Source organism: Hoplias malabaricus, chromosome 18 (genome assembly GCF_029633855.1).
Source record: "Hoplias malabaricus isolate fHopMal1 chromosome 18, fHopMal1.hap1, whole genome shotgun sequence".
Lineage (NCBI taxonomy): Eukaryota > Metazoa > Chordata > Actinopteri > Characiformes > Erythrinidae > Hoplias > Hoplias malabaricus.
The window spans coordinates 33,583,368-33,597,995 of NC_089817.1; the positions used below are offsets into that span (position 1 = coordinate 33,583,368).

Here is a 14,628-nt window from a genome sequence, read left to right on the forward strand (position 1 = left end):
ATTAGAAACATATAATGCAATCTTAAGGTCTAGATTCAATAATTTCATGACTTGCGTAGTACATTATTGAGGGACTATGGTGATTTGAGATTAAACAACAGTGTTTGTCTTATGTGATGTGGTGTTTTGAAGTCTCTATTTAAAAGCCCCCTACTAGACTGGCATGAAAATGCAGCTGTTTTTATATTTGTCTGGGTATCTGAATATTGTCAATAAAGCAAAGAGTGAGGAAAGCTAATAAAAACATATATGATATGATTTTGTTTTTCATTATTTACAAATGATGTATAAAAAAAATCACATCCCTGAAGTCTCTGATTTTAGACAAATTAGCCAATCAAATATTACTGGGAGGATCCAGTCTGAGGTATATAGGAACAAGCCCAAAAGGCAAATCCCTCAGTTCAGCAGCAGTGCCAAATAGGATAAATTCACCTGGCATATTTTTATCTAAGTGACATGGAAAATTCAGATTATAGGCAAAACATCACTGTCCAGTACTGCTTTCCTGACGTCAACTCATCTTGTATAAAGGAAATCCAAACAGGCCCCGCTTATATATTTCTGTTCATTGTTCTCTCATGTATATCTGTGTGCACTGTGGTTCTGAACCTGCTGGTGATCATCTCCATCTCTCACTTCAAGCAGCTCCACACTCCAACCAACCTGCTCATCCTCTCTCTGGCTGTGGCTGATCTTCTTGTGGGACTGATTGTTATGCCTGGAAATATAATGCAACTGATAGACTCCTGCTGGTACCTTGGGAAACTGGCATGCACATTTTTCTTACTCATCACATTTGTCTCAACAACAGGATCACTCTCTAGCCTGACACTCATCGCAGTTGACCGATACATTGCTGTCAGTGACCCACTGCTTTATTCCGTAAGAGTCACAGTTTGTAAAACTCTGTTGTGTATAATCCTGAGTTGGTCTTTTTGTGTTTTCTACATTTCTAACTTTATGTACTTTAATGACCACCTACTTTCCTCTTCTATATCCACCAGATGCTATGGGGAATGTGTGCTTTTTGTTAAATACTCCTGGGTCTTTGTTGATGTTGTAGTTAACTTCCTAACACCAACTTCTATTATAATAGTTTTGTATTCTATAATCTTTAAGGTGGCCAGACATCAGGCTAAATCCATCAGAGCTATGAAAAATGGGGCCTCTCAGAAACATGGAGCCAACATTCCTAGTGCTTCTGAAACCAAAGCTGCAAAAACACTAGGCATCATCATTTTTGCTTATCTTGCTTGTTGGATACCATATTTTTTAAACTCCCTGTCAGATAAAAGCTTTACATCATCTTCTATGGTATGGACTATATTTAGCTGGCTGATATACATTAACTCCTCAGTGAATCCACTAATGTATGCCATTTTTAATCCATGGTTTAGAGCAACTTCTAGGTATATTTTGACCTGTCGAATATGTGTGTCACCATGGGAGGTTAAATTTGTTCCCTGAACATTTATGATTTTCAACTTGGCTTCAGGTGAACTCTGAGATTGTTTCATAGTGTGTGCAGGGTCTCAGCAGACAAGCACTTATTGTTTCTCAATCTCAAAATGATATTATACTTTATGTAGAAAATATGTGTCCTTAGTTTTAATGTTTAATTTGATTCTAGAGCACAAATTATTTAGAACTTTATTTGCCTGGCAGATGAGACCAGGTTACAGTGTGTACTTACAAACAAAAACATTCAATATTCATACACTGTATCATATTTTAATCTCTAAATCTCTCAATTATATGTAGTTTCTAGTTCAAAGCTTTAGACCTGCAGGCTGTTGTCTTCAGGAACCCATTATTTGACCATTCACTTTCCATGATTTAAGCAGTATATTGTATACCTAGTGTAAGCTATGACGCTGAGGCTTTAGTTTGTAGGTATTGACAACTGTATTTTTCTGTAGTATATAATATTATTGTGTAAATTAGTAACACTGAAGTTTGATGAATTTACAGTGATCAAAGAATTTAACTGAAATAGAGAAAAAAAAAATCTGAAATCTAAATCATAAACAGAATCTCAAGGCCTTTTCCCTTTTGATTTGATTGTGCAGCAAATATAAGAATTAAAAAAAGAGTGCACTTGTGTGTTGAGTGTTTCAATTAATATATAGTTAAAATATTCAAATCAAATAGTAGAGGAAATCATCCTTGTAAAATGTCATGTATACTTTGAGTTTAATACATGTACTGCATAAATATTTGTATTCATTTATCTACATGTTTATTTACTTATTTACTACAATGTATTCATTTAAATTGTTCAGATCATGATAAGTCAAAATATCAAAACAAGGCCATAATGCCATCTTTTTGTAGTTCTATTATTTAGAAAGTAACCAGATTTTCAGTGCTAGGTTAATAACAAGTTCTTTTCAGTAAGAGTTTAGATTCTTAAAAGTTTACATTGAAAGCGTAACCCTCTGGGGTCGAAGAATGCGCCAGCGCATCAACAACCATTCACAATGTTTCTATTAATATCTTAGCGATAGCACAGAGCAAAAATACAGTTCAAACACTCTGTGAATGTGCAGAAACTGCTCTTTGTAATGTATGTTATCGCAAGACTGTAAGCAATACTGTACCTCCCGAGTTACGAGCCTATGTATAAGTTGAAACACACCTCCTCTGCCTCTCGGCGTGTCTAACTGGTGGATTCACTTGTTTTTAAGACTCTGATAAAACTATTTCAATCACCAAAACAATTCATCCACACGAGTAAAGTGATGTTATCATAAGAAACATAAAGATTTTCTAAAATCGGATTTAAGTTGTTCAGGGTTAGAGACAGATTATCTCTTCAAAAAATGTCCTAGGCCACATGGGCCTCTCTTAACAAAAGAGCTGAGATTTTTCTGAACATTTTGATACAAAACATGTGGGCAATATATTATAATACAAGTACTTTAAAGGTGAATTTCAGAAAATTGAGAAAATGTCCTTAGACCCCAAAGGGTTTTAATATCTGGACATGTTTACAGAATTACTTCCGTTTTCAGATGTCCTAAAATCAACAGAGGCCTGTGTTTGCTGTTTTAGTACTAAAACCTCAAGCCTTTTTGATTCACTCTAATTAGGGGCATATTTTCCAGAAAGGGGCCTTCCAATAATATCAACATGGATGGCCTGGATCCTAACTATTTCAGAATCCTTAAGTATATCTTGTCAGTATATATGTCCTCTTTCACTCCCAGACTAATCAAATATTTTTTGTTTAAGTGGTGATCAAATATTTTACTAGTTTGTAATGATTAAATTCATTGATCTAGTAATAAACAAAATGATCAGCAATAAATCTAAATAATTCTAATAAATGTGTATCATTTAATTGATGTATTTATTGATTTAATCATTATAGGTACAATAATCATTTCATGAATGCTTTGGCTTAACTATTTTATTTCATTTTATTTTATTTATTATTTATATTTGAAAAACCATGGAAGTGTACCTTAAAGCGAACTATGTTTGCATCTCTATATCAGAGGCATTATCTTGGTTAAATGAACTGTGATTCTACCCTATTCTCATGAGACAATTTAATGCTATTATATTTATTATAAAAGATTATTAATAACATTAGATTGCCCATTAGAACAATGTTTACCTCTCTGTAGCAAGTCCCCGGGGAACTTGTTAACACCTTCAAGCCCTGTTTCGAAGCAACAGGGAAAAACAATCTCATCAGTGGAGGCTGAACAATCAGAGGTGACAAATAAGCAGGTGTATGATGATGCAAGGGATACCTTTGGGATTTTGTTCAGATATACCTTGACTTACAATAGCTTTATAACTTTCTGAAAAATAAATGAATAATAATAATAATAATTTAAAAAAAAAACAGCATCCTAAAGTTTGGCCAAAAAAGGTTTTTGATATTGCAGCTTATGAATTATTCCATTTGTTTACAACCCTTCTACAATAAATATAATCAATGAATTATAATAATAATAATAAAAAAATCATATTGTCTGACTTTCATGGGGCAGCTTAAACAAGAAAGGTCAAGAATGAAAAATTAAACTCTGCAAGTTACTGCTAAAGAGTCACAGCAGGTTTTGTTAGAGAAGTGTTTGAATAAGCTTTAAGAGACTGAACTGCTGTAAAATAGTAATAACACATTGGCACTGGGCCACAGCTGTAGCAAAAACAGAATGAATACTCAACACTATATAAGAGTATATTCAGTTTTCATTTTATTACCAGAGAATCCATATATGCAGATGCTGGTATTTTTGGATAAAAGCATCTGCCAAATGCATAAATGTAAATGTAAATGTAAAGAATCAATGTGTGATCTAGGGTATGGTCACCACAATCATGAATAGGCTTATAAACAGGTAACAGATAAACTCCTTGACCATTATATGAACTGCAATCTTGGATTTTAAAATATCAGAAATCTGTAATATAGAGGCATTTCATTGTGAACAGAACTTTGGAAAATTGGCTAACAGATTCCAATACAAATTGTCAGCATTGGGGGGCCTATACGATCAAAGAGCAGGGGCTTTATTAAACCTTTGTGCTATATAATATAAAAAACATAGCATATATGTGAGTTTCTTAAAATCATGGCATTGACCCAATCTACAGTCAGTAGTTTGAGGATAACCCCCCCTTATGTTCTCCCAGAATGAAGGCCCATTGTGCACCCATTCTACTGAATTCTAAGTATTATTTATGAAGTGATAGTAGCTGAGTAAGGAGCAGTCCAGCTTTGTTCAGTGAAATTGCTAGATCCATGTGAGTTCAAAATGGGGTCACATACATTTACCCTCACATATTGTTTCCTTTTGGACAGGACATTATAGACCCAGTAGAGTACAGAAGGGGACAATTCAGCTGCCTCTGTTTATCCAGAAGAATGTGAGGAGTGATGGTGTTAAAAACAGATGAAAAGTCTAATTTAGGCCCTTCCAAGGTTTACTAGGTGATGAAAAGAGCCAAATAAAGAGAATGTGATGGTGCTTACATACTGGACATTACATGGTGAGGCACCTATGTTTGCCAGTAGTTTGGATTTGTTGTAATGACTCAAACCAATCAGCCACAACATTATGACCATCTCTTTCTTCCCAAACTCACTGCCCATTCTCTCAGCTTCACTGATAATAATCTTTACTAAAGAACATTTGTATGACCATGATTTTTAAGTGTGTATTATTACAGACTGCTGTACATATTTGTTTGGCCCCTCTCATATGTCTGGACCCCCACAGGCCCAAATAGCAGCTATGATGTGGGTTGTGGATATATAAAGAACCATGCGTGTTTAAGGGATGTGTGAATGTGAAGAACCTTTTTAATCCATAACTTGATCTTAAAGTTCTTTAACCATTTAAACAGATCAGCAAAACGTGGCTCTTTATGGAGCCAAAAGTGGTTCTTTTATGGCATTTTTAGAGTTTTCAGTTTTAAGAGTCTCAGAAAATGGCCGGTGAGTGTTGAAAAAAAGAATGTGGTCATAATGTTATTGTGTAATTGTGTAATTATAGTAGTTCTACAGGTGTCAGGTCTTTGAGATAAAGTCCTATAATCAAGATCATGTTTCTCTTTCAAAAATGAAACTGAGAGACACTATTGGGCCTTAATTTCAGAATAATTTTCCCACTGTGCCCAGGTTTTCCCTTTGATTTGTCAACAGCCTTGTAAGGCCTCAGAATATGTGTGTGGCTTATCAAGTTTATAACGTGATAAGAAGGGGTTGGCCATGGAGAGAACAGTGTCCATAATAATTGATGGGTGATGTAAGGAAAAGCAAAATGACTAGAAAATAAAGGAGAAAAAGGTCATGACCTGAAGGATATATGAGTCCTCTTCATCAAGATTTCATTTGCTCCCTGAGCATTTCTGATTGTAAATCGCAGCCTGATCGAAAATAGAATAGTCTATGCATTATCAAGTATATTTGTTGAGTGAATTGATGTAATAGACGTAGAGTAGATGTGTACATCAATAACTATTCATAGAAAATAAATAATAAATAAAAGCTATAAATCTCAGGAACATTAAATGTTGAAAATATGACTTTAAACCATATTTTACATAAGGACAAGTTTCCAACTACACCATGCTCATATATTATAATCATGGCCTTTGTGAACATCAGAAGTTTGCAACAATTGACATGGTTTGTATCTACTGAATACAATTAAGTAAATTACGTAACATGGAGTCTGTGTAAGAAAACAAAAGAAACAGGGAGAATGAGCCTCCGTTTGCAAAAGTGTGTAACCAAACATTCCCTTGAAGCACCTCCTTGAGCTAGCTAAAGCATCCGGATGTGATTCAACTTGTTCTACTGGTTTTTCTATTTTTTTTTTCCATGAACTGAGGATGAGAACAATGAGTGGTGCTATTTTCAGTTTTAATAAACGTATATTGTTTGTAAATTAATCTAAGATTCAGAAACAAAAGCTTCATCTGGTAACTGGGAAGATCAACATGTTACAGAGTAAGTTTTTTTTTTTTAGTCTGACTTTTTTGTCAAATTTTGAATATGCGACATAAAGGCAAGACTGAGCTTGTGTAACTGAGGTGGATTGATGTTATCTCACTGAACAATTTGTGGTTTGGTGGTTTCAGTAATTCCTACACTTTCAGCAACTGATATATATATATATATATATATATATTTCAGATTATAATTAAATTTGGGGCATGTTTAATTCATCATGCATTCAGAACAAATGCACGTTTTGCCCTTTGTGTTTACCCCACATATAATCATTTATTCAAAATATATTTGGTATCTCTTTAGTTCTGCAGGGGACTTTCAAGGCTAATGTAGCTAACACATAATTTTATCTTATGTATCCTATTTAGCATTGTGTAAACAATTTGTTAGACAAGTATTTTTTTGCGGATTATGACAGCGTATTACACACCATCATATAGAATCAGAATTCATTTTTACCAATACTGTGCCAGGAACCACTTAACCAAGTCTATCTGAAATTACTTAAAAACCCAACATGTTTGGCGCTTTAATACCATGGTAATTGTTAGCCACTTTAGCTTCACAGCTCCAGGGCAAAGCTAAAGGTGTGAACATGATACAAAACATTTTGGAAGACTGAAGTGTATTACTGTGATTAAAGTTGATTCAGTACATCAGTAGGAATTGAATGCACTCAATTAAAAGCTAAAAAATAATATGATGGCTAACATTTTCCATGAGTCCCCTATTTACAATGCCTTGTATGGTAGCGTGTGTATAATTACTGTCTGTAACTGTATTTATGTATAAACATTTAACACATTCAAAGAAAAAGCGAGTAATCTCAGGTAGAACAGAACTGGTTCAAATTTTGCAATAAGCTTCTAACATAACTAACTTCACACTATTTATGAAGATTAGTGACACGCCAGTGAATGCAGATTTCATAAGGTATATATAGACGTGCTACTATGGTCTGAGTGGCAAAATGGCAAATTAATAGGCTTATACCAGTGTCATATCCCACCATAGAAATGTATTAAAATAATATTCCATTAGACTTGTTACCATATGACATACTGTGCTTATTCTAGGGTCAAGGGAATATACCAACTGGTCTAAAGACCACACTTTTGACACTCTGTTTCTGCTGGGACGGAACAGTGCTCTCAAACGTGTTGTGAGAAGTACCATTCTCAGCTACGACGATGAAAAACCAGACCAATCCACACTTGAAGCGGCATGTGAGATCAACGGGGAATGGATCAGCATCGTCGATGCAGCTGACCTTTCCGACTTGCCAAACCCAGATGCAGAGAAAAAGATCCTGGAATACTTAAACCCATCATCTCCATGTCAGAGTGTTTTCCTTCTTGTGCTCCAACATGCCCGAGTGTCGGAAGAGGATGTGGGCATATTTACATACCTTCAACAGAAGTATGGGCAGAAAATAGTGGACAAAATGATCCCTTTCCTTATTGTCAGTGAAGAGAAATCCACAGATATGGCTGACCGCAGACTTGCGAGTATTGTTCAAGACTGCAATAAGAGGTTGTGTCTTTTCTACAGTGGAATGGACAGAATAGAACTGATGAAGCAACTTAGGAAACAGTATAACATCCAGCAAATGGATGAGATGCCTGAACCAGAAAGGTAATGCAACACAATTTCCTTTCTGTAGGTTCTCAACAGCGGTCAAACGAAAGAAAATGACATTGATCATTTCCATTTAACACACATTTATATCGAGATTAATCAAGTTACAAACATAAGGCTAATGCCATGTTAGGGGCCGTGTTGATGCTATGGATTGATGCTATGGCCCTACTTTTCTAAGTGGAGTACAGTGTTATATTACAACATTGGTGGGCACTGAGTGAAAACGTTTCCTTTTAATTGGTAAAAACTTGACATCATTTCATCATTTTCATATTTTAGGACTGAAGAACATATGACTGAAGAGGTACTGTCCAAAACTGAGTCAGGTCTACGTGAAGAAACAGTGCTGGGAGATGATGAAATAGATACTGGTAAGAGTGGGTAGACCTTATATGAAAAATAAAAAATAAAAGAAATTTACAAAAAAAAAATTGGCTGTGATTAGGATCCAATATGATGTCTCTAATTCTAAGTGTTTAAAATTAGACAGAAACATGTGAAGGCTGCATTGTAAGGGCATACTCCAAGGAACGACTGATCTAAACGACATACACTGTTGTATACTCAATATTTTGTTTTCCAGAACAAAGCCATGCTGTACCCATGTCTGAGATCAAGAGACAACCCAAAGAAAGAAACACACTGACAATTGTGTTGTTGGGACAGATCGGCAGTGGGAAGAGTGCCACTGGTAATACCATCCTGGGCAGGAGACAGTTTGAGTCGCATGCAAGTTCTACAGCTGTGACCCTTGAGTGTGAGACAGCAGAGGGACTAATCTGTGGGATAAAAGTCAGGGTAATTGACACTCCAGATTTCTTTAACCAAGATCTGAAGTATCCAGAGCTTCATGTGCAGAAGTGTAGAGAATTTTCTGGCTCTGAGCCGGTTGTGTTTTTACTGGTGATGCACCTTGGTCGCTTCACCCAGGGCGAGAGGCAGATAGTCCCAAAGATCCAGAAGACCTTCGGCGAAGGAGTAATGAACAAGACCGTCATTCTGTTCACGGGTAAAGAGAAGCTGAAGGGACGGAGTCTAAATGACTACATTAAAAATGCTGACCTTCAGCTCCAGCATCTGGTGAAAATGTTTGGCCTGAGATTTCATGCCTTTAACAACTGTGACAAGAACCGCCAGCAAGTGGAAAGTCTAATGAAGATCATTATGGAAATGCAGATCCAACAAGGTGAAAACGTAAAAAAACTCTACCCGGGTTATAAGAGGTCAAACAGTGACTGTAAAGTGTCATAGACCAAGGGTGATGTCAGTGACGTGGCAAGTTTGGCTTCCTCAGCAACCTTCAACAGATGTTTCATTAATGAATGTGCTGAAATCTAAACTGTCAAAGGATATAAACTATGCATGTAGATCATGCTAAAAATATAGGCCCACTTTAAACTGAAATGTATTTATGAATTAATGACTGAATTAATGATTTCTGATTTCACTGCTTTGACATTGTTCAGGGAGTGTGGTGTATTTCACATGTTGAACTGCAACAATCGATTGCTGCCCTCTTCTGGTGGAAAACCAGAACCTCCTCTCACAGGTAATATATAATAGTTTGTGAGAACAGAATTTTGAAGGAAAAGCAAATCAAAAACATAAACATAATACTTTACATAGATTTTTATAAATTATTTTAAATAATTTAACACCTAATATTTGAATAAGTTTAATGCCTCAGTGTCCAAATAATTTTCTGGGGATTTCTCTATGTCATGCTCCTATCTGAAATACATAATCATTATTTATATTATTTAATTGTTGTGGGTTTGCTTTTATATTTTTTCCTAAAATCTTCTTATATGGTATATATCACCTAAAGATATTTTACATTTTTCTTAATATTTAAGCAGTCTATTTGTAAAAACAAAAACAAAAACAAAACAAAAAAATACTGTATAAAAATGCAAATTTGAGCGTAGAAAAATAAATCTAAACAAAATGATAATGACTCTTAATGTTTGTTTAATCACTGAATGTTATGACATATCGTCTACATGTATTATTACTTCTATTATTATTATTATTATTATTATTATTATTATTATTATTATTATATAATTGGGTTTTCTAAAGCCCCAAACAATTTGAAAGTGGCACCAATCTTTATAAAACACCAAGACATTCCTATCAGATAAAAACAAACAAACAAACAAAAAAACAGCCCTTTAAACTTTTGACTTTAAGAGATTTATCCAAGCATCGTTTATTTATTTTTTTAAAGTTCACTTCAGATTTCTTCTTAATGTCACTTACAGAATTGATTAATTCCATTGACATCAAAACCCGTCCTCAGAACAGCACAACGTCCTCTTTTTAGCTTTGTACTGGGTCCTCTTTTTCTTCTTCTGCTGTTACTAAATAAAGCAGATGGATATGACGGTTTGTTCTTCATAAAAATGTATTTTACACTTACTTACCCATCTATTCCACTTCAAAAAAGTTTGTATAAATAATGAGTTAAACACTGAACTGCGACTAGACAGAAATATGTGTTGCTTGAGAAAGGAAAACATGCACCTTCTTGTTGCCAAACATACTTTTATTTTGTAAATCATTCTTGAATCAAAGCCAAATCGTGATCTCACTAATATTCCAGTGGTGTTTACTCTGTGTCACACCAGTGGAGGAATGGGGACTGAACTGTCAGAACGTTTTAATGGTTTTTGGTAAAGAAAGTTAAACAGAAGGAGTGTAGGCCATGGAAATATAAATACAAAATAAACTGTTGTTGTCAAATCTGTTTTAGCAAATATTCACTTAACATTCTTTGAACTATTGTGAAAATGTAATATATTTACATGTTTATATAATAAATCACTTTACTGACTTTAGTAATGTGTGTAATTTAGTAACAATGTGACTGGGGAATGCAAATCAAAAAAATATATATACTACATCATCGTGTTTAGTGCAGTACACACATAGGTTACATAACACATTCACAGCAATGATACAGTAAATAGTAAACATAATTAAAATTATATATATATATATAACACTCAGATTTCAATTATTGAAGCTTGAACCTTGCCAGTAATGTCCAGTGCCTACATTATCACCTGCTCATTAAAGAGGGCCCTTCCAAAAAGGAATTCCCCAGCTGTGTCAGATGTGTTTGTGTCTGTGCTGTAAACTGTAATACAATACTGCCCTCTGGTGACACTAAAGAGTAGAGCACCAGGAAGTCCAAATCTGAATGGAAACACACAGCAGGCCATAGACAATTATATATATAGAATAATACATGTCAGTAACGTTGATGCTTGATTCTGGTGTTATCCTTATGTTTCTTAAAAAATATAATAATAAAATAATAGTTAAAATAGATAAAAAGATAAAAAATAAATAGATAAAATAGATAAACAATTAAATCACTGCCTTTACAATAAGTCTTTTGCAATATACATGTACATAGACTATAAGTTCATCACCAGTGACCATTTCCCAACATTTTTTATTATTTTTTAGGAAATACATTATATTATTTATTTAAATATTTATTTAATTTTAAGTGATTCTTACATTAGGGTTGTAATAAAAATATAATAAAAATATAAATAAATAAATAAAATGTAATCATAGATTTAATTTCAAACTGATTTCTAAGACGTTGGCTGCAGATGTCTTCACCAAACTGAAAACAAGCGTCCTGAAAGAAAAGCTGACTGAAGGTGCATATTGAATATATGTAAAAATAACAGTGATTAAGATCGTTATGACTCAGGACTGTAATGTGCATGAAGTGCATTATTATATAATTGTCATGCTGAGTTAAAAATCTGGGAAAAATCTTCAGATCACAATCCTGTTTTTTTACCTGTTTTGACATTTTTCTTTTGTAATGAATGCTGTATTCAGGCTTGATGTATGAATGAATGTATGAATGGACAATGAATGCTCTTATTGAAAACAGGATTCATGAGAAGTGTTAAACTGCATGAATAGCACACCTCATACATGTTATTGTATGAGAAAGACATATTCAAAATGCTTCAGATACTGAGATATTGTCAAATTACAGCTCATCAGTGCATTTTTGAAGCTCTATTAATGATTTCATAATGACAGAGGGTTTTATTGTGTCGTCATTATTAGCTTCACCACAAGATGTCAGCCTTCATTTAGTTTAGTCATGTTCTCTGTAAATCTGATCCGACTCAAAAAGGCCTTGACAATCAGTTGATGAGCTTGTTCGACTGTATTAAGTCGGGGCAGGGGGTCTCTAGGTCCAAAATGAAGAAACCCTAGCTTATTTGATAGTAAGCGCACCACAGTTGGAAATCCAATGACAATGCCATCTGATGCCTTCTTTTTTTTAACAGATCAGATCGGTGTCTCAACAGGCAATTTCAAGTCCGTTCAAAGAGATTTATCCTTTCACAATGGACCCCAAAAGCTTGAAAACAAAGCAGTGTGAGGTAATCGGCATCTCAGTGGAGAGAGAACCAATAACTCAGACTAAACTTTGTCATTAACAGTCCTCCAAAACATTCACCGTGAGGGGCATCGCAGTGGGAATACTTTAATTCCATTCCTAATTAACTTCTACCTAAAGAACCTGGGGTTTGTATCAGAGAGGAGGGATTCCTACACATCCAGCTAAGCTTAGTTCAAACCAAGCCAGGGTTTTCTGTCTCAAAATGGCTTCAGCACTTGGCTCCTAACCTGCTGCATGCCGCTTTGTGTGGGAAGGAGGCTGCACGTAGGCCTAGGTTCACTATGCTCTATGACAGTGGGTTTAAATCTCCAGGCACTCTACTCTCACACTAGTTTCTTGGCTTTGGCTGGTCTCGCTTTTTGGTAAGGCACTAAAAAACAATACAAAAGACCAACACAACACAGCGCTACGACGGCTTATTCATTGTTTACTAATCTAGGTGCCATGTACAAAGATAAGTGGCATCTAATGACTTTCCTGTAACAAAAGTAGGAGATTAGTTTAGTGCTCCACATCTGACTCTTGTAGGAATTGCACAGAGTTACCGTCACATGTCAGAGGAATGTGACCCGACCTGACCTCTCAGCTCTGAGGTGTTTGGAGTCTCAGGCTTGCTAGTACGGTAAGATGTGGTGAGTAATGCACTTAGTATGCCAAAACTCTGCCTGTGTTTCCGTAAGCCCTTATTAAAGAGGCATTTAAGCTTTATGAGAAAAGTCCCACCTCTTTGCTTGGCAGCGATGCCCAATATATGTCCGGTGCTTCCTGTAAGGGGGCTGTTGATTGATTTGGAAATGCATTTCCATCTGCAATCGGACGCCATGGATCAGGGGCCTGGAGCTTTCAACTGCCGTACTTTGTAAACACAGCATTTTTAATGTGTGCAGATACATGGAGACACATCTCCGGCGGAACTGAGCGCAGAATGAAAGCCATTTACTCTGACGACAGTTTCCTTGTAGAAGCCTCAGGAGCAGGAGGAAGTTTAATTACCATTTTCAGAATGAATATATGAAGGTTTTGTTCACAAATGACAGCAATTATAGCTTCAGAACATGGTTCTTCATACATCTGCTGGTCTTTTGAGGAACGGGGGACAGACAGAAACTTGTACTTGAGTTACTTTAAATGCTATAATTGTAGTTCTCGCTGTAATGATCTTTGTGAAAGTATTAAAAGTGCTGTTGATGTGCAAAAATACGCCAGAATACACTGATTACTATATGGCAAGGTACGGCCTTGTACTAGCAAAGTGAAAAAACAACAGCACACTGCTTCCTGAAAGCATTCCTGACCCTCCCCGAGGCAAAGTAAAGTCTTGACGCTGTGGTGTGATCTCTCTATTGCCAGGAGTTTTCATTTTATCTTGAAGGACATGGGATATTCTCTTATATAAGGGGCTGATGATCTTATTATTTAAATTGCTTTCAATTTGGAAAAGAAACGGCTGCTGAAAATGCACCGAAAATACAAAAATCATTTCAATCAATTCATTTTCTTAAATAATGAAGCTATTGAAAAGCAAAACCTGGCCTAACATACCTTCTGAAACCAAGGACACCAAGAGGTAGTCTGCTTTCCTATTTCTACAATACCAGCCTCTACTCCTCTGGGAAAGCTTTAAACAATAGATTTGTAAAATTAGCTGTGAGCATTTGATAGCAGCCACAGGATTCTTAGTGTACAGTGTATACCATCCTACCTAGTGACCAGTGACATGGGATCCACAGCAACTTTCATCAGGACGTTACAGGAAATGAATGAATTATGTACTGATCACAGATGATTAGTTCTGGATCAGAAACACCACTCAAACTCATAAAGGTTTAAGGGTTCTCCATCCTTCCTGAGAATCTACATCCACTGCTCCATAGCCCAGTGCAGATGGGTTTCTCATTGAACACCTTGTTTACATTGAGACATCTTTGGACAGCTCAACACTTTTGGAGGAGAATATTAACCGCCTGTTCTGTATTATCTGGCATTGTTACAATGTGTGCATTGTTGGGGTGAGGTAGGGGGTTGTTATACCTGCTCAAAATCAGGACGTCTAGTACATTTT

General features: G+C 35.5%; 2 protein-coding genes across 2 annotated transcripts; both read left to right on the forward strand.

The window, feature by feature from the left end:
- The first annotated feature begins 459 nt into the window (after positions 1 to 459).
- LOC136674333 (trace amine-associated receptor 6-like) lies at positions 460 to 5,875 on the forward strand. The gene is made up of 2 exons (XM_066650294.1): positions 460 to 1,439; positions 5,824 to 5,875. The coding sequence occupies exons 1-2, from the start codon at positions 460 to 462 to the stop codon at positions 5,873 to 5,875; spliced, it is 1,032 nt and encodes a 343-aa protein (XP_066506391.1).
- Positions 5,876 to 6,350: 475 nt separating this feature from the next.
- On the forward strand, positions 6,351 to 9,883 carry LOC136675267 (GTPase IMAP family member 6-like). The gene is made up of 4 exons (XM_066651740.1): positions 6,351 to 6,475; positions 7,555 to 8,113; positions 8,399 to 8,490; positions 8,703 to 9,883. The coding sequence occupies exons 1-4, from the start codon at positions 6,466 to 6,468 to the stop codon at positions 9,368 to 9,370; spliced, it is 1,329 nt and encodes a 442-aa protein (XP_066507837.1). The 5' UTR covers positions 6,351 to 6,465; the 3' UTR covers positions 9,371 to 9,883.
- The last annotated feature ends 4,745 nt before the right edge of the window (positions 9,884 to 14,628 follow it).

Bases quoted from the DNA above. Each gene is read 5' to 3' on its own strand.
- LOC136674333 (XM_066650294.1), top strand. From the start codon at position 460: ATGGAAAATTCAGATTATAGGCAAAACATCACTGTCCAGTACTGCTTT. The intron at 1,440-5,823 runs GTCACCATGGGA...CATGACCTGAAG, and splicing joins TTGACCTGTCGAATATGTGT to GATATATGAGTCCTCTTCAT.
- LOC136675267 (XM_066651740.1), top strand. The intron at 8,114-8,398 runs GTAATGCAACAC...TTCATATTTTAG, and splicing joins GAGATGCCTGAACCAGAAAG to GACTGAAGAACATATGACTG. The intron at 8,491-8,702 runs GTAAGAGTGGGT...TTTGTTTTCCAG, and splicing joins AGATGATGAAATAGATACTG to AACAAAGCCATGCTGTACCC.